This window comes from Oncorhynchus masou, chromosome 6 (assembly GCF_036934945.1).
Source record: "Oncorhynchus masou masou isolate Uvic2021 chromosome 6, UVic_Omas_1.1, whole genome shotgun sequence".
NCBI lineage: Eukaryota > Metazoa > Chordata > Actinopteri > Salmoniformes > Salmonidae > Oncorhynchus > Oncorhynchus masou.
In genome coordinates, this window is record NC_088217.1 from 48,019,329 (window position 1) to 48,044,342 (window position 25,014).

Genomic DNA, 25,014 nt, shown 5'->3' on the forward strand with positions numbered 1-25,014 from the left:
ACAAAGAGGCATCCATCTCCAATGTTGGATTAGAAACAAAGTCCACAGAAACGCTCTATGAAAGAGGTTGAGATAAAACAAAGGAGACAGAGGGAATTTTCCATGTCCCCAGTTCAATCATTTTTTTTCCCACCATGACCTTTGTCATATGCTTTCTCAGGATAAAGCCAAATTATTCTTTCCCATTGAATTATCTTAATGGGTGGGCCGACAGCCAAACAAACAGTCCAACAAAAAGAGATGACATGTTTACCCTAGCTTCCTAAAACTAGCTTCCTAAAACTAGCTTCCTAAAGCTTCAGCCAATGGAGCAACTGATGGCAAGTGACATGCCATTCTCTGGGTCCTCGGTGGCGTCCCCATCCTAAGTCACAGGCTACCCTTTCCATCGCCTGAGCTGACAAAGGCTACGTCTCCAGTGTGGCAGACCTGGCATGGGCTCTGGTACCCGCTCTGGTGCCACGCAGCCAACCAAGCCGTAATGCCAATTAGAGTTAGATAGTGGGGCGCCGGGTGGCCTTGTTCATTTCGACAATGAGGGGTGGCACGGACCTCCCAGAAACAGAATGCCCCTGTCTGAGCGGCGCTGCCGTAGCCCCTCCTCCTGTCCTTCCCTGCTCTGCTCACGCAATTAGTGACACATGGGCCCATCCAGCCTGATGTCACTCGGCAGTCAGAGATCATCCAGGCCTGTGCCTTGGAGTGCTGGGAAACTGGCACCGCTATGCTCACATCAGTACACTGCCAAAGGTTAATAACACATCAAGGCAAATGATGTGATGAAGTGACAGATGATGTGATATGTGAACCAGAACATCACAGCCATCTACTTATTCTTGACACTTACCCCCTGCTCTTACTTACACAGGGCCGTCATCCCTGCGTCTGTCAGACGTGGGGGTTATCACGAAAGGAAATATTATTTCAGACACTGGTCAACGGGGCCCCGTCCCATAACCCTCTGTCTGCTCTGCTCTCATTCATAGAACATTTTTGATTATATAGATCCATACCTGTCTACATCACATGGCTGGTTGGGTCCCTGGGTGGTGGCTGGTGTTGATAGTGGTACATGAGCACAGCGTTTCCTCAGGCCAGACGTTTCCACTGATCCCTATCTGTCTGTCGACGCTGCTTCCCTATCCCTATCCCCATCTGCTTCCCTCACCGCTGCCTCCCAGGCCTGCTCCACCATGGGCCGTGACACAGCTCCAATGGGATCCTCCTTCAGAGAAAGACAAACCTCATCCTGTTCTCATTCTATAGGATCCAGCCAGGCTCCTTATCCATCTGCAGAGATTTAACCGCTTGGGGACTTTCTATGGATAATCTCTTAATAATAAATCCTAACACTTTTGGGCAGCACACATTAACAACAGAAACTATATGATAATATGACAGAGCTGATTATAGAGTCTTATTATAAGGGAAACCTGCCACAGGCAAACTGAAAGCTCCTTTTGCAGGAGCTGTTGTTATAATGAGTCTTATTGTGTGGAGTCCAACAGCTTGTATAGTCCCGGTGGTCAGTGTGCTGATAAACAGGCTTTACGAGGGTGCATACTCAGTGTAGTCAATGATAATACATGGGATTCAAAGCTCCGTTCTAGAAACCCAAGGACACTGTGCAGCAAGAGAGTAAAAAACAAAACAAGGATAAGACAAAAGGAAAAACAGCAATGAAAGCTACTTAGCTTAAGCTGTGGACCCCAGGAAGAGTAGAGGAGCTGCTAATGGGGATCCTAATAAACTAAGCTAGCGATTAAGAGCTAACCTAAACCGAGGGGAAAGCCAGACTGAACAAGTCGTTTTTTGGGCTGTTTTTGAAGGTGATGATTAGAGTCAGAGTTGCGAGCGTCTGGGGTTCCAGAGTTTGATGGGCAGCGGCGCTGAAACCCCAGTCCCCTATCCAGGGCTATTCACTCTGGAGAATGAACCACATAGACTGACATAGAAACAATATGGATGGGACAAAGGAGCACGTACACTTGATTTTTATGTAATTCATATTTTTTTCCACAAGGGATTGCGACAATGAAAATAATAGCCACGCCAGAGCACTGCATTAATCAAATGAGCAATTCATTTACAGTTGCTGTGATAACAGTATACCCCCCACTGTGCATGGTGACGCTAAACATGAGCCCTTTTTGGGGGTTAAACAGGCTTCAAACAGCGTCTTGATATGTAGGCTCTGGAGAGGAGTCCAACACCAAGCCCCAGTCATTAGTGGCTCCTGCCTCGACACAGGAACCAGTAACAAGTAGGACCAAAAGGTAATGATGTCATGTGGCTTGTCACTGTAAACATTGGGGGGTTGGATAGAGGAAGGGGGCAGAGGTTACCCATGTCCCCTCCCTCACTAGCTATGGGGTCTTCAAAAGTGTGGGTCCCTTGTGCTGTCTAGCTCCATGCTTGACTGGGCCATTCATATTCATGGTGTCTCTGTAGCGCTCCGCTCTGCTGGGGTCCCACTGGGGCCAGTTGAACAGTTGTGTTTTTACGGAAAAAGAGGGATCAGCAGAGGAGCACTGCTGCTTGCCTGCGATGGGTCCGGGTTCGGAGTCCCTCGGTCTTCCACACATTCCCTCATTATCTGTCTCTCTCTTACTTGTTCCCTGCAAGGCTCTCTCTCAAGATACATTTGGATTGAAGAGGCCAGAGATCACATAATATGCATGTACAGTATCTCCTGCAGTTCTTTCACGTGTGAGGCTTACCCTGATTGGGTGTGTCCCTCCTCAGCCTATGTGCTGTAGGCGAAAGTTATCTCCATGCTACTATGAGCCACACGGATACAGGTGGCATGTATTTACAAGAGCCAGGCTGACAGCCGCTTAAACACCCGCTCAGCTCACACTAATTGAAGGTTTACTACAGGTGCACCAGGGTTAACAGTGTATGGCTGACCCCCTCTACAGTCTCAGTGCTGATCTGTTGCGGAGCTTTAACAGTGTTTCTGCTGCAGGCCACAGCAGCATCCCTGTAGATCTACCAGGGTCTCTTCACCATGCCACTGGGTTCATTGGAGATGGCAACTCTGCGTTTTATCACCCAGCGCTGGAAAACTGCAAGCTATCAGTCCCTTTATCTGACAAATCGACTGGTCTTGCAACCTGGATGAGGTTTTTGTGACCTGAGGAGATCAGAGAGAAACAGGGGGTTGAGCAGAATGTTGAGACTGGCTCTGTGGAAGTGATGACATGGCAACACGTGAAGGAAACAGGAGACGATGGCAGATGATGACAAGAGTCCAGTCCTTCTCACACTCCATAATGCTCTGTCCAGATGCCAGCAGAGGTGCTAGGAGGGGGGGGGGTTGGCAATAGCGAATAAGAGACATCTAAATGAATAAATGGCTGATGTATTCAGTGTCACCTCCGTGCAGACAAGGCATGCCTGACCAGGCTGAGACTAGTCTGTGGCAGTCGAAAGGAGAGAGGGAGTGTCATAATCCCACAGGTTCCCACAGCGGTGTGGCCCGTGATGGGGAGAGATTAGTGGCGTCCCCCCTGAGTTGACTTTGGCCATGGGGTCTGGGCTCTACACATCATCCCCTTAATCTGTAGAGGATATGTGAGAAGGAGGAACTACCCCGCTCGGCTCTGGCTTTATGAATAATGGGGACACCAGGTGAACAGGTGTGAGGAGAAGAATAAGTACAAGGAAGGTGAGGAAGAGTGAGAAGAGGGGGTACTTTAATAAGTTTCCCTCCTCAAGGGGAAAATCAGCAGTTGAAACAATACACCCCCCCCCCAGAGCTATAAATGCAAGGACTTCCATGATATCAAAAGTATAGTTTGAACCATGTTTTGAGGCTATAGTCACTATTACAGTGTTGGTTTACATTTACTTTTGTTTGCAAACATTGGAGTAAAAGAAGCTTATATTTTGGTACGACAGTTGAACTAAGCTCCAGAGGCATTTCTAAGTTGTATTCTTCAAGAATCAATGGGTACAACTAATACTAATACTAATACATTGATGATGCCATCTTTCTGTCATTTGACTGGATTCATTCTGTGTGTGGAGTAGAGGTCTTCATGGGTCCAACCTGGGTCGGGTCCAAAATTCTGTAGTTGACCCTTGGATCTGGGTCGGGTCCAAAATTCTGTAGTTGACCCTTGGATCTGGGTCGGGTCCAAAATTCTGTAGCTGACCCTTGGATCTGGGTCGGGTCCCGTTTGGTGGCCACAGACTGTGTGAAAATATGTGAAATACCGACGTAACCCTGAAATAAGAAGGGTTTAGTTCCTAAACAACATGAGCAAAAAATTCACATAGTATGAATTTAATTATGTTACTGTGCAAAGCATGGAATTGCGGCCATTTTGTAAAAAAGTTTGATTATAAAACAGAGCTCATCCACTCATTTAAGAGTTGTTTGGAAAAAGTAGCTGATTTGGAAACCTCCGAATCTGCTCTTTCCAATAGTATATAGAGATCAAAATGTCTTTCCTGAATGTGAATCTGTATATATAGTAGGCTATCATAATGTGTTAGCCCTGAGTTATTGAAATAGCCTACAAAAATATATTTAAATTTCTGTGTACAACACACATACAGCAATCATCGTTGGACATCGCTGACTGTAGCTACCGTCCTAAAAACACAACATAAAAATCCTTTAATCTCAAGAATATGGTCAACAGACAAGTAAATAAACCGATAAAATAAACCCGACTTACACAGCTTAGCTCCAGACCTTGTCACCAAAAGCACTCACAAACTTCTACAGATGCACAATCGAGAGCATCCTGTCGGGCTGTATCACTGCCTGGTATGGCAACTGCTCCGCCCACAACCGTAAGGCTCTCCAGAGGGTAGTGAGGTCCGCACAACGCATCACCGGTGGCAAACTACCTGCCCTCCAGGACACCTACACCACCCGATGTCACGGGAAGGCCATAAAGATCATCAAGGACAACAACCACCCGAGCCACTGCCTGTTCACCCCGCTATCATCCAGAAGGCGAGGTCAGTACAGGTGCATCAAAGCTGGGACCGGGAGACTGAAAAACAGCTTCTATCTCAAGGCCATCAGACTGTTAAACAGAAACCACTAACATTGAGTGGCTGCTGCCAACACACTGACTCAACTCCAGCCACTTAATAATGGGAATTGATGTAAAATATATATCACTAGCCACTTTAAACAATGCTACTTAATATAATGTTTACATACCCTACATTATTCATCTCATATGTCTACGTATATACTGTACTCTATATCATCTACTGCATCTTTATGTAATACATGTATCACTAGCCACTTTAAACTATGCCACTTTGTTTACATACTCATCTCATATGTACAGTGCCTTGCGAAAGTATTCGGCCCCCTTGAACTTTGCGACCTTTTGCCACATTTCAGGCTTCAAACATAAAGATATAAAACTGTATTTTTTTGTGAAGAATCAACAACAAGTGGGACACAATCATGAAGTGGAACAACATTTATTGGATATTTCAAACTTTTTTAACAAATCAAAAACTGAAAAATTGGGCTTGCAAAATTATTCAGCCCCTTTACTTTCAGTGCAGCAAACTCTCTCCAGAAGTTCAGTGAGGATCTCTGAATGATCCAATGTTGTCCTAAATGACTAATGATGATAAATACAATCCACCTGTGTGTAATCAAGTCTCCGTATAAATGCACCTGCACTGTGATAGTCTCAGAGGTCTGTTAAAAGCGCAGAGAGCATCATGAAGAACAAGGAACACACCAGGCAGGTCCGAGATACTGTTGTGAAGAAGTTTAAAGCCGGATTTGGATACAAAAAGATTTCCCAAGCTTTAAACATCCCAAGGAGCCCTGTGCAAGCGATAATATTGAAATGGAAGGAGTATCAGACCACTGCAAATCTACCAAGACCTGGCCGTCCCTCTAAACTTTCAGCTCATACAAGGAGAAGTCTGATCAGAGATGCAGCCAAGAGGCCCATGATCACTCTGGATGAACTGCAGAGATCTACAGCTGAGGTGGGAGACTCTGTCCATAGGACAACAATCAGTCGTATATTGCACAAATCTGGCCTTTATGGAAGAGTGGCAAGAAGAAAGCCATTTCTTAAAGATATCCATAAAAAGTGTTGTTTAAAGTTTGCCACAAGCCACCTGGGAGACACACCAAACATGTGGAAGAAGGTGCTCTGGTCAGATGAAACCAAAATTGAACTTTTTGGCAACAATGCAAAACGTTATGTTTGGCGTAAAAGCAACACAGCTCATCACCCTGAACACATCGGCCCCACTGTCAAACATGGTGGTGGCAGCATCATGGTTTGGGCCTGCTTTTCTTCAGCAGGGACAGGGAAGATGGTTAAAATTGATGGGAAGATGGAAGGAGCCAAATACAGGAACATTCTGGAAGAAAACCTGATGGAGTCTGCAAAAGACCTGAGACTGGGACGGAGATTTGTCTTCCAACAAGACAATGATCCAAAACATAAAGCAAAATCTACAATGGAATGGTTCAAAAATAAACATATCCAGGTGTTAGAATGGCCAAGTCAAAGTCCAGACCTGAATCCAATCAAGAATCTGTGGAAAGAACTGAAAACTGCTGTTCACAAATGCTCTCCTCCAACCTCACTGAGCTCGAGCTGTTTTGCAAGGAGGAATGGGAAACAATTTCAGTCTCTCGATGTGCAAAACTGATAGAGACATACCCCAAGTGACTTAAGTGACTTCAGCTGTAATCGCAGCAAAAGGTGGCGCTACAAAGTATTAACTTAAGGGGCTGAATAATTTTGCACGCCCAATTTTTCAGTTTTTGATTTGTTAAAAAAGTTTGAAATATCCAATAAATGTCATTCCACTTCACTTCACTTTCCACTTCACTTCATATCTTTCTGTTTGAAGCCTGAAATGTGGCAAAAGTTCGCAAAGTTCAATGGGGCCGAATACTTTCGCAAGGCACTGTATATACTGTACTCGATACCATCTACTGCAACTTGTCTATGCCGTTCTGTACCATCACTCATTCACATATCTTTATGTACATATTCTTTATCCCTTTACACTTGTGTGTGTATAAGGTAGTAGTTTTGGAATTGTTAGTTAGATTACTCATTGGTTATTAGAATAGATTTTGAATTTGAAGCTGCTGTTCAAACAGGCTACAGTGCCTTCAGAAAGTATTCACACCCCTTGAATTACTCCACATTTTGTTGTGTTACAACCAGAATTCAAAATTGATTAAATGTATTGTTTTTTCACCCATCTATGTTATTAGAAAATACATGTTAGAATCACCTTTGGCGGCAATTACAGCTGTGAGTCGTTCTGGGTAAGTCTAAGAGCTTTGCACACCAGGATTGTACAATATTTTCACATTATTATTTTTAAACTCTTCAAGGTCTGTCAAGTTAGTTGTTGATTATTGCTAGACATACTTTTTTACTATATTGAAAACATGTAGGTATATGATCACACTGGTAATTGATAATTTGTTTTATTACTCGTGAGGCACAGCTTTTTTACTGGACTGATGGCCTACATCTGACGGTCAGTCTGAGGGAGGGAGCAGTTGCGAGACTCACCGTCACTCCTCCCTCCCACCACTAAGAAACGGGGGCATAATCTTCCAGCTGACGGCAAAGAACTTACAGTTGAAGTCGGAAGCTTACATACACCTTAGCCAAATACATTTCAACTCCGTTTTCACAATTCTTGACATTTAATCCTTGTAACAATTCCCTATTTTGGGTCAGTTAGGATTCACCACTTTGTTTTAAGAATGTGAAATGTCAGAATAATAGTAGAGATAATTATTTATTTCAGCTTTTATTTCTTTCATCACATTCCTAGTGGGTCAGAAGTTCACATACACTCATTTAGTATTTGGTAGCATTGCCTTTAAATTGTTTAACTTGGGTCAAATGTTTCAGGTAGCCTTCCACAAGCTTCCCACAATAAGTTGGGTGAACTTTGGCCCATTCCTCCTCACAGAGCAGGTGTAACTGAGTCAGGTTTGTAGGCCTCCTTGCTCGCACACACTTTTTCAGTTCTGTCCACACATTTTCTATAGGATTGAGGTCAGGGCCTAGTTTTGGCCACTCCAATACCGTGACTTTGTTGTCCTTAAGTCATTTTGCCACAACTTTGGAAGTATGCTTGGGGTCATTGTCCATTTGGAAGACCCATTTGCGACCAAGCTTTAACTTCCTCGCTGATGTCTTGAGATGTTGTTTCAATATATCTACATCATTTTCCTGCCTCATGATGCCATCTATTTTGTGTGCATAACATGATGCTGCCACCCTCCTGCTTCACGGTTGGGATGGTGTTCTTCGGCTTGCAAGACTCCCCCTTTTTCCTCCAAACATAACGATGGTCATTATGGCCAAACAGTTGTATTTTTATTTCATCAGCCCAGAGGACATTTCTCCAAAAAGTACGATCTTTGTCCCCATGTGCAGTTGCAAACCATAGCCTGGCTTTTTTTAATGGTGGTTTTGGAGCAGTGGCTTCTTCCTTGCTGAGCGGTCTTTCAGGTTATATCGATATAGGACTTGTTTAACTGTGGATATAGATACCTTTGTACCTGTTTCCTCCAGCATCTTCACATGGCCCTTTGCTGTTGTTCTGGGATTGATTTGCACTTTTCGCACCAAAGTACATTCATCTCCTATAGGTGCACTTGATTTGCTCTCTGGGCCTGCCGGGTAGGCGGAGTTCTACTTTCACATGCATGAAATTGTTCAAAATGGGAACACTTTGCTTTCCCAGTGCGAGGACTGCTGAATCAAGTGCAAAAAAATGCTAAAAAAATAGGAACGCAAGGTTGACTACATCAATGTTGTTGTTTTTTTATAGAAAGGTTTGGTGATCGACTAGGAATGCCTTGGAGATCGACCGGTTGGTGACCACCGCTGTCCAGTACAGTAGTTTAGTTGGCTTGGGAGAAAACCATGCATATGATAACTGTATCAATAACCAGATATGCCTTAACAAATATAACGTATAAATTAGGTTCCATTCATGGAGTACACAAACTAAGCCATATCCCTTAGCAACTGTAATGTGAAAAAGTCAAAGACATGTTTCTGAGATACCTTCCCACTCCCAGAGGAGTTAGAAAACCAAACAGCAACAGATAGCGTTTAAGTCTCAGCTCCTCTCCATATCACTGTTTGTCTTCCATTATGTATTCAGCAGGGTCTACCTTTATATTTGCCATCTTGTGAAATATGGGAAAATGAAACAAAGTCGCTCTACAAAAAGGACAAAACCACCAAATGCAATATTTGATACGAAAATATCACATTCACTGCCAGACAGGAAAACAACAAATCCAACAGTTTCAGAGTTTGTTAGCTTTAAAAAAAATAAACAGTGTTCACACACTGGAGAGTACAAGGCCCCAAGATCCTTCTAATGGAGTGACTTGGCAATAAGCTGCAGTCTGTCAGAGAGAGAGAGAGAGATGGGTCGTTCACACAGGGGATCAAGATGGATTTGAATGTAAATAAATTGGTTGTGGTGATGACAGAGGGAATGGATTCTCCCTGGCCAGGGGGCTGACAGATCCAATATGACTCCAACCAACACAAGACCTCTGGTCCCACAAGAATTAACGGCCATAATAGGGCCACTAAAATCGCCACCTAACCTTTGCTACAAATAGAAAGCCGGGCTGTCGATTGTCCTCAGCAAGGTATCATAAAACACTATTTTCAGCTAATTTTCCAAATGTCACGACATGCCTCCCGAAGAGAACTCGTGCAGCTTGTCAACACAGTTATCAGGCGCGATAATCAAGGAGTTCATATTTCATCCCCATTGCCCCTCTCCTGTACTATGAGCAGAATAGAGGCCCGGTGCTACTGCTACAGTTAGGTGGGCAGTGGGGCACCTTGCAGCCTCCATAACCACAAGGACTCTCTCCTTCTCAGTTCTGGCCTGGACACTGACTCCTGTCACAAGCTCATTCCCAGACCCATCAGCATTCCTGGCTGTGTCGCTGTGTTTACAGCCAAGGTCGTGGACAGAGCTCAATCTCTTGGGTGTGGAATGAGACAGGACCACTGAGGGGCTGAATCGGCAGGTCTGTGTCCCATGGTGACTGTCTGTCTGTCTCAGGGGCTGTGATGGAGAGTTATTGGACAGGTCCATGTTCAGGAGTCCATCTCATTACATTACAGTGCTCTCCCAAATGAAAGGTCTGATTGAGGGGTGACCTCATCGACAGGTGAGTAACTGACATGACAGTGACATCACAGGCTTCTATACTAGGACAGAGAGTTAGGCTAACGACCAACAAGTCAACAATGACGAATGAGGACTGCTGCCGAAGTAGAGAAACAATATTTTTTTTTCTACGTGCAAAGCTGCTTGTCTGTGTTACTTCACAAGATTTAATGAAATTGAAACATTAACTGGGCTAACTCAAAGACTGGGACAGTCAGTAAATCTTTAAATTAACGACCCCTCTCCCTGTTAGTCACTCAGCCAGCAGACAGACAGTGACCTCTGTGTGGCCTAGCTAGCAGTAGAGGGGATTTCCCATCCTCCCTGTTGAGTCACTGAGCAGTTTCAAAGTGAGGTAGATGTCCCTTCTCTTTAGACTGTTTTAATGTATTTTTATTTAACCTTTATATATCCAGGCGAGTCTGTTAAGGAGGCAAATATATGATTTACAATAATGTCCTGAAATGTGTCATACCTGACCTACAGACACATTTGAACATCGCCATGAATGATGCATTGTACTGTACACAGGCTGAACAAGCCACCAAACATACACCAACTTACAGACAGTTTCTGCTTGGTCTCTCCACAGACAATCCTAGTTTCTATATTGGTTTGAAGAATGGAAACGCATCTGGGACCAAATAGAACATTGAAAGGCAGAGAAGTTCATCCTTAACCTTGTCATCTTCAGGGCAGTCACACATGTAAAGAACAGTCATTGTTTTATTCTCCATATCTTTCCCTGAGGCTGGGAAATCATCACAGTTGCATTGAATAAAAGTACATCAATTGAGCCCGGAGCTTTCTGAAGATGACCCATGGCAATCTGGTTTTGCGACGCGACTGATACCTCCCATAATGCATTGGATTAAACTACTGTACAGTAACAGGACACAAACCTTCTACCGTAACACATACTGTCACTGGCTAGACTTCATAGGGTTATTTATTTAATTTTTTTACCTTTATTTAACCAGGCAAGTCAGTTAAGAACAAATTCTTATTTTCAATGATGGCCTAGGAACAGTGGGTTAACTGCCTGTTCAGGGGCAGAACGACAGATTTGTACTTTGTCCGCTCGGGGGTTTGATCTTGCAACTTTCCGGTTACTAGTCCAACGCTCTAACCACTAGGCTACCCTTTTACATCATTTCTTGTTGTAATAAGTATGATACTTTACGTGTTATCCTTTCCCACTGATAGTCACATGGTGTAAGAACGGAGCTCTGGGACAAACAGTAACAGACTGGTCTATCTAATCCAGCCTCTCCACTTCTCCTCCCCATCCCGGACCCTCTATCTAAGCCCAGACCTGCCCTGACACATCTGTTCAGCACAATGCTAACATCGTTTGGCAGATAAGTGAATTCAATAAGCAACTCCCAGAGTATCAAAGTCCAATTTATCATGACTCTACTTCCTCCCTCTCCCCTGACCCCCCCCCAGATAACAGAAAGGTTACTGCATTTAGAGGGAATCGACTAATCTTTTTAGTCGAAATGGGAAATGAATTTGCAACAGACGTCATTACCGAATACACTGAAAACTCTTTTCACTTACAGTGAAGGCTAATGCACTTAGTTTGTCAATGTGTAACGACTCAACTGTTAATGCCCTGGTGAACTGTTAAACAATAATGTTTGCATTCAATCGTTAATGTATGCAAATACTGTGAGGGGGGTTTATAATCCATAATAAAAATGCAAATAGGAAACAGGTGAATGCTTGCAGTGTCCTTGTTAATTTCCCACATACACTTATGAATCTTAATGCTTTTACAACACAGCTAATTTTGCTATTCAGTCTTTCACAGGAAGTAATTTTGCCATGTGTCTTTCAGTCTTTCGCATAATGAGTGACCATTAGCTGGTTATGTTCCAGAGATTGGACAAACCAAGAGATGGTATTTAAATCAATACAAGATGCTGGATGAAGCCATTCCATTTCCAAGCCCCTGTATCTCAGAGAGCATTTCACTTCAGGTTGGGGATGGTAAAATTGCCATAAAGTGCAGTTTTCCCCATTGAGGTGCGGTACACTTTCATGAGCCCCATGTCATTAGTAAAACTGTCATTCCCTGAGTGCTATTTCCACCACAGACCCTTAGAGAGAAGTGTTGGATTGAAAATAATAAGCCCACACATTTAGCCTATGCTTTCCCCTGTTCTCTCCAAATGGATAGGAGAAAAATATGTCGGGTTTTAAAGAGCCTGGCACTACCGCTTTCGTCCAATTCCGACTTCATTTGGCACTGAAGTGCTCCGCAAATGCTGTCATTACAGAACACAATGCTATGGCACAGTGAAGAGGACTTGTTGGCTCCATTAAAGGGAGAGACGAGGGACTGGTCTTGTATATATTTTTAATTGACAAAGATGAGAGAGAACGAGAGATAGAGGGGGAGAGAGACAGTGAAAGGGCGGCGTAGGAGGGGGAAGGGGGGGGGAAGGAGAGGGGGTAGAGAGAGAGAGTCCTGTTGTATAATGAGGAGTCAGTGATTTTGGAAGAGAGCAGAGAGTGATCACGGGGACGCTTTGACCTATGACCCTCAGATCCCTTGGTGCATATGACAGGTCCTAGTTTCGAGGCAGGATTAAGGTAATCAAGGGAGTAATGTGAAAAGGGCACGTTGATGTGTTCGTGTACCCGCAGAGAGCAACCATTATGCACCCCACTCTCTTTCCCCTGAGTGCATGCGTGTGTGCTTATTTGTCTGGCTCCATGTTATGGTCATGTAATCACACGCTTTCCCTTTCCTGTGGCAGTGGGTCATTTTCTGTGGGGCTTTGTGGGTCATTCACCGGTGCTCTACACACCTCATGTGTAATAGGGACATCATGACAGAAGTGGGGCATTACAAACTGATAAGGGAGGGTAGAATACTGCCCTAAAATAGATCCCCGCACCCTACAATGTGTTTCACTAGGAAAAAAGCTTTTCAATAGGTTTAGGTTGGTGATCTATCATATAATATGGCTGAAATGAGACATTTGAGAAAGAAAAAAAGTTAAAGATGCACTATGAAAGAAATCGCTCCGACCATTTCCTGGTTTCTAAAATTCTAATAGTTTATGTGACAAAAAAAAAATCAAGTATAGTGTAGAGAATCATTGTACCATCTATACCACTATGAAATATATTTTCCATAACAAAACATATTATATTTTCAGCAGTTTGAAGCTGGTATACAAAACTGAGATGAAAGACGCAAAAAAGTGGGAAGCATAGAAATAGCACACATAGAACAGATCTACTGTCACGGCCGATTTCCTCCTCTTTGTCTGAAGAGGAGGTGTAGCAGGGATCGGACCAAAATGCAGCGTGGTAAGTGTCCATAGTAGATTTTAATGAAAAACCGAAACAGTACAAAACAATAAACAAAACTTGAAAAACCAAAACAGTACCGTGTGGTGAAACAAACACAGACACGGAAACAATCACCCACAAAGTACCCACAGAATATGGCTGCCTAAATATGGTTCCCAATCAGAGACAACGATAGACAGCTGCCTCTAATTGAGAACCAATCTAGGCAACCATAGACATACAATATACCTAGAAAGGAAACAGCCTCATAAACATACAAAACCCCAAGACAAGACAAAAACACATACATCACCCATGTCACACCCTGACCGAACCAAAATAACAAGGAAAACAAAGAATACTAAGGTCAGGGTGTGACATCTACATCTTCTTCGAAAAATTTGAATGAAAGATTTATAACTCTCATTTCTATGCGAATTTTTGTTGGGGTCGCCCAAAAAGTTACTGCATCCTTCAGATAAGAAATCTGTGACGGACAGAGGAATTCTATGGTGCACGTGTTTGCCGAGGATTACGTGGAGCTGACGCTCAACGCACAAGACGGTATGCTTATGTAAGAGCATTGTAAATGCTTTCCCCAAGTGATCGCCGACTGTCCACTCACCCCAAGCAGCGAGGAGAGGGGGTGGGCCTAAGTATCCTCCTATATCCCAACTGACCACTTGGAGACTTTATATTCCAGGTCCACAATGAGGTTAAGTTCTGCCTGCAGCGAACTGCCCTGAACATGACTTTACTTCTCTAGAGAATGGCACAATTCCTTCAATCACCTTAAAGCCCGCTTCTATCCAGACTTTACAACTACAAAAAGGATCACTTGAGCCCTGCGTTCAGCACCGAATGCCAAGCCCTGATATTCACTTTTATTGGCTCCTTTCACTGACTGACTGTGTGCGCTGGAGCACATCCTCCATTTTCCGCCCTCCTTTTTTGTCACGTTTTCAATTACTCTCTGAGTACACAAAGACAACCTGTGCTGTAATTCAATAAGGAGACAAAAGAGGCGAGGGTATCGCCTTTCCCGCCCACATCATTGTCCCGGGGCGGGTGAGTGACAGGGGCGGCGTCTCCGCCCCTCCCCGGGACCCCACAGCAGAGAATGGTTACTTTGTACCTGTCACTCAAGCTGTGGCCCCTGACACAGAGGTCCTGTGGGCTCGTGGTGGGGTCCGGTAAGGTGAGGGGTCCCAGTCCACGGCCCTGTCCCTGCTAACCGTCCTCCAGCAGCTGGTTCCTTTGGGACAAGGCACCACGGACTTACAAAGATGGCTCGAGATGAGATGCTACAGTCACACAGACTCTGCCGTCGACGGGCTACACCACATACTCTAGGCGGGCAAAGCGCAGTTTGAAAGACTACATCCTCGATAAAGAACTAAATCAAAATGAAACACGTATCTCCACAAGCAGATAGTTAGAATGTATTTCTGAACACAGGAGGTCGAAAGGTCGGATTAACAACAGACGCTTGGCTTGGTGTTCTGTGAGGGGGTCACACAGGCGATTCCACCGCCATCTGCCAACCTCATAGCAGGAGCAGCACACTACCAAGTCTTCTTCATCAGTCCGCTCACACTCAAGAGTGGCTCCTTATCTTTCACTGTCAGCTACCGCTAAACCATTCACACGGACTCTAACTCACCTGAAAAGCCAATGGACTGAAAAATATCAATGTTAGAAGGGAGGCTCTATTATGTGCCCAGCTGGCTGGTGAGTGAACGGCTGAGGACAGCAAGGTCAGTGGGGCCCCGGGGCCTGACCAGCCACATCACGAGCCAAGATAACAGTAATGAAAGTGAACAGTTTAACTATAGGATCGCCGAAAGGAATTCGCAGACCACAGACGAGAGGTGTCGTCTCTGTCGGCCTATCAAAGAGATCCTAAGGGACAACATCAATTATAGATACTCAAGCATGAGAACCAGTGCCATGTCTGTAAAGATCCCACGGTGTTGTAGGGCCTTGCATTTTTCCAATGTGAGGATATGGTTCTCTGTGTTATGTACTGGGGTTAGTCACTTCAGAAGCCCAGAGTGAAGAAGGACATTTTTGGTACCCCCCCCCCTCCCTAAACCCACACCCTCATTCTCCCTACGGGGGTCTGTGGTCCCAGTGGGGTGTCATTAGTCTTCCTGAGGGACTGGCCAGTCTGGGCTAATTGAGTTGCACAGGATGACAAGGCCTCTCATTACTGCCAGGCCACTCTGCTTTGATGCTGCGCCTTCATGCGCCATCAGACACTGGGCCCTAATGAGGCAAACAGGTGAGCGCAGAAAGTCACGACTAAACCGCACCATAACTCAACAAGACGACTCCGCTGCGGCATGGATGTGACAAAGTCAATGTATTTCTCAGAGAGAGTTGCCAGAACTGTGTGCGCTTTGGCCAACTCCGCAGACTTTCATTGTCAGGCCACACAAACACGGCAGAGTATGGAGACGGACCTGGCTACACGGCTTCGATGGGACTCCAACACTGATGGCTGGAAAGGGCCAGCATACTAAGATGCTCATGGTAGCTCCAAACAAGCACAATCGCTGACCTCCTGTTCAAACTCAAATGAAGAGCTTTCCTCTCAGACAGCTTCCTGTGTGTGTGTGTGTGTGTGTGTCTCTGGGCTTCTGAGTGGGTAGACCGACTCTGAGAAGACCGAACAATAATACTAATGTACCCTGCATGGCAGAACCAGGGAAAGTTGCCTAGGAAACATGCACTGTTACTGTCCGTCACTATGGCAACCTGGATCCTAAAAGTGCTCCGGGCCTCTTGTGAAGGGGAATACGGTCCATTGAAGATGTTCCTCTTCTGTCTTCGTGGGGTTTTGTGGTCTTTTATTCTCAGAGATAAAGGCATACAGAGATGGAGGGAGGGCAGACATTCTGAGAGAAATGAATAATATTTCATCAAAATACTCTCAACTCAAGCTTTTCAGCCCAATATTCAATATCAGCTCCAAATGTCTAGAATTCACCTCACCATTCGTCAGTTCACATCTTACCTTTTCTGAATGAAAACCAAAGAAATCTGGGTTGCTGGAGTGGTAAAAAACAACAACATTAAAATCATTAAAAAATGCCCCTACCAATGTGGATATAGGCAAACAAAAATATTTTGTTGTTTGGAACCATATGACTCTAAAAAAAAAACTACTGTGGATTATCAATGCCCGAGTCAGCTGAATGAGATGCACCCCGTCTGTCTATAAGAAATGATTGAGCCATGGCCAGTCTGTTCACCTCTGTGTGCAGCCCCGGCACAGTAGTGGTTCCTGCTCAACCAGCCCAGCCACTCTACTGCTCTGCTGGGCTCAGTTATGCAATGTGATTACTCCAGCCATCCACCCATTCATCCAGTGGGGTCAAATGAAGCTCTTGATGTGCACTGAGTGCGAGGGCTCAGGTGAAGTAGAGCTTTTGTTCTCTCAGTGCCCTCACTCTTCCTGATGAGATTATCAGTTCAAATGGGCTCGGAGGGCTGAGGGCGAGGGTCGAGGATAGGGCTAAGGTCAACTCCAGCAGAAAGGGGGTTGTGCTTTGGCCCCTGTGGCCCTGGAGCCGCTCAGCAAGCATCAGGGAACAGATTAACTCCTGATTACATCACAAATCTGTCTGGTGAGCCTTTCTCCCTCATGCCAAAACACACGTACTGTACATACACTCCTACTGTCACACAAACCAATACACACTCTTGAACTTTAGCCCACACTTATACACATCTGCAGCCACCCACCCATGTACGCTCACAGATATGCACATTGGCACACCCTACGTGTTCCCGCGCTCCAGACGGCTATATCGGTCTGCTAATACTGGACTAGTAAAGGCCCAGTGCACTAATTCACTTTCCATCATAGAAGGCCTTGTCATGTGAGGGGGGGGGGGGGGGGGCAGATGCCTGGCCTTCCAGGGTTCCACCTACCAGGTCAGCCCATTTAGAGGGTCCCGTTGAGAAATACTAGAGGCGTCACCATCCACACGAAGAGGATTCATTTTGGGGTTAAAAGTGCCTTGTGGATGCTGCTCCCATTCTGGAACAGAGGAGAACTGGAACAGAGCTGCTGTTCTGACAATGCCTCAACACCACACTGTGGACACAGTTCCGCAAACGTACTGGATTACATCTAGAGCATGTGCAACAGTGCTACATGGGCTATCAGTTCATCTGGAGGTCTTTGTTTACACATTGACTGTGTTCTACCCCCCCCCCCCCCCCGTTAGAGGAATTCGCTTTTCGCCGTCTGAGCAAATTATGACCCACACGCAAACAGGCTATCAGATAATCATATGACAGCCAGCGCCTGTGACCAATGGATACCTGTTTTGAATCAATAAGGGCGTGTTCAGTCAGTCTATTATGCTCACCTAGGCGTATTTATTATGCTCCAGACGTCCTGGACACAAATGATCTCAGGCACCGAAACCTTGCATTCTACTAGTAAATAAATACTAATGTCTTTTAGACAGCAGGGGGAAAAAACTGTCTGGCAAATGCTTTACAGCACCCAATGGTGTATTTAAATGTGCACTGCACTAACGAGATGCCATTTGGCTGAGGGAGTCAGATCAAATGAGGGCAAGGTGAAAATATTCCCTCTGGAAACTAATAGACGGAGCTCAGATTCTATAGGGTCATACCGCCACCTATTGGCCATGCGTGTTAGTGTGCTCACGCAGTCAACGGCTGAATGGTAATAAACAGGCAATCGAAAACAAAATAGAGCTCAACACAATTCTTTAAGCCTAATGTGTTCAAAGCATTCGATCATTTGCCTCGCTCTTTGACATTTCAAATGACACTGTGATATCAAGAGATCGGAAGAGGGACAGGAAAACCACAGACAGACAGGCGGACAGACAGACAGGCGGACAGACAGACAGGCGGACAAGCAGGCAGACAGGCAGGCGGACAGGCAGGCGGGCAGACAGGCGGGCAGACAGGCGGGCAGACAGGCGGGCAGACAGGCGGGCAGACAGGCAGGCAGCGGACAGACAGGCAGCGGACGGACAGACAGACAGGCGGACAGACAGGCAGACAGACAGACAGACAGGCGGACAGACAGACAGACAGGCGGACAGACAGGCGGACAGACAGACAGAGACAGGTGGACAGACAGACAGAGACAAGCGGACAGACAGGCAGACAGACAGGCAGACAGACAGACAGGCGGACAGACAGACAGACAGGCGGACAGACAGGCGGACAGACAGACAGAGACAGGCGGACAGACAGACAGAGACAGGCGGACAGACAGGCAGGCGGACAGACAGGCAAACAGACAGACGGACAGACAGGCGGACAGACAGACAGACAGAGACAGGCGGACTGACAGACAGACAGGCAGACAGACAGACAGGCGGACCGACAGACAGACAGACGGACAGACAGGCGGACAGACAGGCGGACAGACAGAGCAGAGCATTTCAAATGACACTGTGATATCAAGAGATCGGAAGAGGGACAGGAAAACCACAGACAGGCGGACAGACAGACAGGCGGACAGACAGACAGACAAGCAGGCAGACAGACAGGCAGACAGACAGGCGGGCAGACAGGCAGGCGGACAGGCAGGCGGACAGGCAGGCGGACAGACAGGCAGCGGACGGACAGACAGACAGGCGGACGGACAGACAGGAGGACAGACAGACAGACAGGCGGACAGACAGACAGACAGGCGGTCAGACAGACAGGCGGACAGACAGGCAAACAGACAGACAGGCGGACAGACAGGCAAACAGACAGACAGGCGGACAGACAGACACAGAGACAGGCGGACAGACAGACAGGCGGACTGACAGACAGACAGGCGGACAGACAGACAGGCGGACAGACAGGCGGACAGACAGGCGGACAGACAGGCGGACTGACAGACAGGCGGACTGACAGGCGGACTGACAGACAGGCGGACTGACAGACAGGCAAACAGTTCAACACAATTCTTTAAGCCTAATGTGTTCAAAGCATTCGATCATTTGCCTCGCTCTTTGATATTTCAAATGACACTGTGATATCAAGAGATCGGAAGAGGGACAGGAAAACCACAGACAGACAGGCGGACAGGCGGACAGACAGACAGACAGACAGACAGACGGATAGACAGACAGGCGGATAGACAGAGACAGACAGGCAGACAGACAGGCGGACAGACGGACAGACAGACAGACAGGCAGACAGACAGACGGACAGGCAGACAGACAGACAGACGGACACGCAGACAAGCAGACGGACAGGCGGACAGGCAGACTGAAAAGAAGTGAGAGTGGAAGTGGGAGTGGTGGAGAGACAGGTCCTGCCCTGCAGGATTTTGTAACGAACTGAGAATCTGTGCAAACAGCTTCAACAAGTGGCATAATCCCAGAGCCTTTTCCTCTGGGGGAGGTGGGAGGGAGGAGGGCCTCCCTGGTATTTACCTGCTAGATTCAACAGCAAGCCATAAATCTACCCAGGGCCTCGCACACTCCCCTCTTCCTCCTCCCCCCTCCTCCCTTTTCATCCTCCGCATTGCACTCCTCTCTCCATCCTCCCATCGAGTAAATCTATGTCTCTCTGTGTTTGTGTATCTCCGTAGCCCAGCTGGTTGTGTAAGCAGTGGGAGGAGAGGGAGAGAGAGACACGATGCAATGGCTCCAGTCTAGTATGACTCAGGCAGTGTGCATCCCCGCCCCTGGGGGTAAGAACACAAAACACACAGCCAGTCCCACACACATCCCCTCCTCTTGTAATTAGAGCATTCAGATGCTCACTTTCCCCCTAACAGGCGCTCCCAGGTCCCCAGTCCCAGCACAGCCCAGCTGCACACAGCAGTAATAACCCCAATGACAGGGGGGACTGGAAACGCATTAGGAGACGCGTCTGGTTGGGCTTTTTCTTCTGGAGCCTGCCATGTGGGACGGGAGTAGGCTGGGAGCGGGACGCCTCTCAATCACGAGAGGACTTGCAGAGCAGAAGGGGGGGGGGGGGAGAGTGGGCCCCTGTGCTGCTCTTCTCTGTGCAGGGCCTACTCTGCTTTGCTCGTCTGTGCTGCTGGCTGGGGAATGCGATGCTGAAGACAGGAGTCCAAAACTGGACGACATGAGTGGAGCCGGTGTCCCAGAAGGATTCCTCCACCACCTGTTCAAACAGCCGACGCTACATCCTGAGGAAATGAAAACTTCCATCTCCACAGAGCTGCGTGGATCCAGCACACCCAGATCCCCCTCGCTAGTCGCCACAGCGCACTGTGTGCTGTTTCCACAGCTGTTCCTGGGCCTGGCCTTGCTGGGGGGGACAGTTATCTGGAGCCAACACAGAGCTGAATTGAAAAGGTGAAGAGGGTGAAATTGTAAACGTGTAAAAGAAACATATAAAATGGCCCCAAATATTTCTTTGATTAAACACGTCTTTCGAATGCTGTGGGTAAACTAGAACAGCATGAGAATGGGAGACAGACGCCAGTTCCAATGCAATTGTATATTTGTCCACTACCACACGGCCAGAGGTGATCGAGACCATGCAGCAGAAACTGAAGTGACGCTTTCATGAACCCGTTCCGCCTGTCTATGTATGTTCTTAAGGTCATAGTCTGAAACGAACAGTCTGGAGTGGTGACAATCGGTTTAAGGTCACCCTGGAGGACAGTGACAGCACGTGAACTGTAGTTGACCTCTGGTCTTTTACTTTTCACTCTTTCGCAGAGAGGAGAGCAGGAAGTTAAGTAGAGCCACTTTAACGGGCTTCAATCTTCAATTCTCCTTCTCAAAGCAGGTCAACAGATGGGTGGGAAAAATGCTCGAGGGAACTGGCCTGAATTGAGTGGTTCAGTTGTCCTTTCAGGTTGTTTATTATACTCTTTAGACGGTACAGCCTGGTTGGAGCAAACAGCCCTCTCTGTCTACCTGAGACAGACCCTGGCCTAACCCAACCTTTAGGAGTTCAACAGTCACCGTGAAGCGGTGGCACGCAGTCTCTTATCAGCAGCACACGCAGAAGCAGCTCTGGCTGGCGTCAGGCTAGGCAGACTAGTTGGGTATGCTGCAGACTGAAGTAAACACCACCACCTTAACTGACCCCCATCACCATGGAAATACCCCGTCAGGACCAATCAAAACGCGAGACAACTGGGGCCAGGCTGTGAATGAGTGACATCAGCTATTTTATGAGCAGTTAATGTACCGACACTTGTGTCTAGCCTGCCTCAGCTAGCTAGCTAGTCCTCTACACAGCGCCAGGCCTCCTGAATGACACCAGCCCTGAAACAAACAAGTCCTGCCTGCTGTCTGTCAGACAAGTAATGCTATTATTATGTTCTGCCCCCTTCTTTAAAACCAGAACCAGCCAAGGTGAAAGAGTCCTTCTGGAGAGGCAAGGAGCTGGCTGAAGGGAGGATCCCAAACCAAAAGCCTGCTGTTGTTTCCACCATGATTTGACAGCTGAGTGGCTCACTTATTCTCAAGCTTCTACTGGAGACCAAAAATAATTCATTTCATGGTGGTCATAAATCATACCTTGTTATGTTAAATGCTCATGTGTCAAGAGATAAAAATATAAGCGAGTTAAATTAACTGTGTACGGGGACGGGGAGAGTTAGTCAGCTGTTGTCTCGTAAATCTCAGACAACACAACAATGCATGTAAAACGGGTACAACAATCATCAAGACTAAGACGCCCATCCAAAAGCTTGGCTGTAATTGATTTACACCTTTTATTTTATTTTTTAGAGTCGATATAGAAGTTGCACTTTTAGAACCAGAGCTGAGTTTGAGGCTGTGAGTGCAGACTGTGGCCACTAGGAGGCTCTCTACCCCTCTGCCACTGATGTTGCTCCAGACTAGCTGGACTGATGTCAAGAATGATCCTCACACATAGAGCTCAGTCTCCCATCTTCTCCCTTTGGATAAGAATCATTCCTGTGGAAAACACACAGAGCCTCAGTCGTCCTGTTAGAGACGTTTAACAGGCAACAGCTTCAGTTACACATAAAATGCATTTTTCAGGGAGCATATAAATGTTTTACGGTAATGCCACAGCTGGCACAAAACCGCGTAAATCCCCGCTCACTTGTGAAAATATTTGCTCGAATATTCGACGCCTCGGCCTCACCTCGAGCGTGCACTCTGGACACAACTTCTACATTATGCATGTACGCCGTGTGCACACGCATGGAAGAACCCGAGAGAGCTCCTTTCCAAAACAAGAACAGCACAGGGAGCAGAAAGGCACAGGGAACGACAACAGAACAACACACAGACAGCACAGCCCAAGATAGGATCCATGGGTAAAAATCAGCATGTCTTACCAGCATCACAAGCAACACCTCAGCAGTAGGAAACAGCCAAACGAATAGACGGAGAGGAGCTACAAGGATCCCCACTTAACGTTTCAGCTCACTCCCTGCACCGACGTTAGTGACAAATGTATCTGCCATCACTGATTACAAGAGAGAAAAAGAGGTAGAAAGACAGAAAGGGAGAGAGAGAGAGAGAGAGAGAGAGAGAGAGAGAGAGAGAAAAAAAATAGTGTTGGATATTTAAAGCCTTATTGCCGATCCCATGGGGTTTGGAGCAGGGAGGGCGTAATGCTCATGGTTGACTTGGCCCATCATGAGCTCACTCACGCTTTTCCCAAATTGTAGACAGGAAGCACCTGGGTCCAGAGGCCTGAGATTGGCTGGCTGGCAGGCAGGGGCACTGCAACCAACCAACACGACACATGATCAGCCCAACTGGAAGGAACATATTATGTGTCTCTGTGGCCCAACAGATAGCCTGCCTGGGTTGTTGGTAAACAAATACCACTCCCCTCCTTTGCACAGGGCAGTGGCAGATGATTATTATGAGTTCGCAATGAGGATTTATCCCAGTGTTCTTCTACGCCGACCGGCACCCCTGTCTCACTGGGACATGGCTCTGGCGGACTTGCCCTGACATTGAGGCCCAGGTCCAGGGTCTTTTTCAGCTTGCATTTACATGACAATGGCTAACTGTGTGCTTTTTTTTAACACCTTCACAAAGCAACCGTCTTGAAGGATGCAAAGGTTGTTGATTCTGCTCCCTCCAAGTCTTAGTGTCACTCTCCTGAAGGAGACACAATTACACTAGAGCTTGCAAGAAATGCATTTCACTGTAAATTGTGCACGTGAAATTAAAACTTAAAACAGTAGAGCTTGTTTTGACATAATACACTGTAGACCCACGGGTGTGGGGGAAAGTCTCAATGAAAAAGAATGCCTCTTCATTCCTCCTCAGCCTTTGGGCAAATGGAAAACAAAATGTGGTAGCTATGCCCATCCAGAGCCAACTTAATGCCTCCTCATACATCCAAACCCATTACTAAAATGAATGATGATTATGATTTTCCTCAACGAGAGTTGATGTCTTACTGTTCTAGCTACCACTACTGACGAGAGAAAGCATGGGTAGGCTGGTCATATGGACGACGCGGTTATGGCGGTCGCGCGTTGGAAGAAGCGCGGCGGCCGTGTGGCGGCTGGGTGGGAGCCTGGATGAGCAGGGCTGGCGGGCGCGCGCTTGGTTGAGTTTGGTGACTGTGTGGCTGCCCCCGCTGAGTACTATGGGGATCAGCGCTCAGCCACAGTAGCCAGAGGCAAGCGGCCCAAAGTAAACAGCTCATTCTGGGGACGGCTGAGTTGAGGAGCTAGCTGCTGTAATTATACTGGTGGTCATGAGAAGATGAATAAGACCAAGATGAGGGAAGGAGGGGAAGAGGGAGGAAAAGACTCCGACCGACAATGACATCAATCTTTATCTGCTACAGATTCGCAAAAGAGGAGTTAACTTGGGGGACCAAAGGGCCGGGATAGGGACTGGGAGGGGAAGTCGGGTAGAGGGTGGAGAGAGTTCAATTCACACTACTCTGTCTGCACTCTCAAACCAAAAGTTTTTGGAACATTTTTGGGTTGACTTCCAGAGGCCCTTCGGAAATATTCTCAAACACTAGTGAGAGTAGGGTGCTGAACTGTGAAAGTTGGAGCAGGAAAAAGAGCCAACAAATACACCTTCTCTTGCTTTAAATCAGAGCTTTGTCTCCTCCACTGCTTCCTAAAAATGTGAACTTGAATGGGGTTGTGCGACAAACTAGGTCACCAGTGAGGATTTCCTACACTGGATAACTTGTTTCAGCTGTTGATAAGTCTTTGATATTAATCTTCAAAACAATGTATATGTCATTGCATTAAGATATACTGTAAGGTGGATCAAAGCTACTGTGCATTCGGAAAGTATTCAGACCCCTTGACTTTTTCCACATTAAAATTGATGAAATGTTTTTTTTGCCCTCATCAATCTACACACAATACCCTATAACGACAAAGAGAAAACAGTTGACATTTTTGCTAATTTATTAAAAATAAAAAACTGAAATATTGCATTAGGGTTAGGGTTTAGGGTCTGACGCTACAAGCTTGGCACACCTGTATATGGGGAGATTCTCCCATTCATCTCTGCAGATCCTCTCAAGCTCTGTCAGGTTGGATGGGGAGTGATGCTGCACAGATAT

The 25,014-nt window shown here is 46.4% G+C and overlaps 1 protein-coding gene across 3 annotated transcripts in view; it reads right to left on the reverse strand.

Annotated features, from left to right (window-relative positions):
* pdzrn3b (PDZ domain containing RING finger 3b) overlaps positions 1 to 25,014 on the reverse strand; it is a 132,340-nt gene that overhangs the window by 26,263 nt on the left and 81,063 nt on the right. The window contains exon 1 of one of the 3 annotated variants that reach the window (XM_064968897.1): positions 22,796 to 22,914. The exons of the other annotated variants lie outside the window; for them this stretch is intronic. Within the exon in view, the coding sequence (XP_064824969.1) occupies positions 22,796 to 22,801 (6 nt within the window). The 5' untranslated portion in view covers positions 22,802 to 22,914. Of the gene's footprint in view, positions 1 to 22,795; positions 22,915 to 25,014 lie in introns of those variants that run through there. 3 annotated transcript variants of the gene reach the window in all.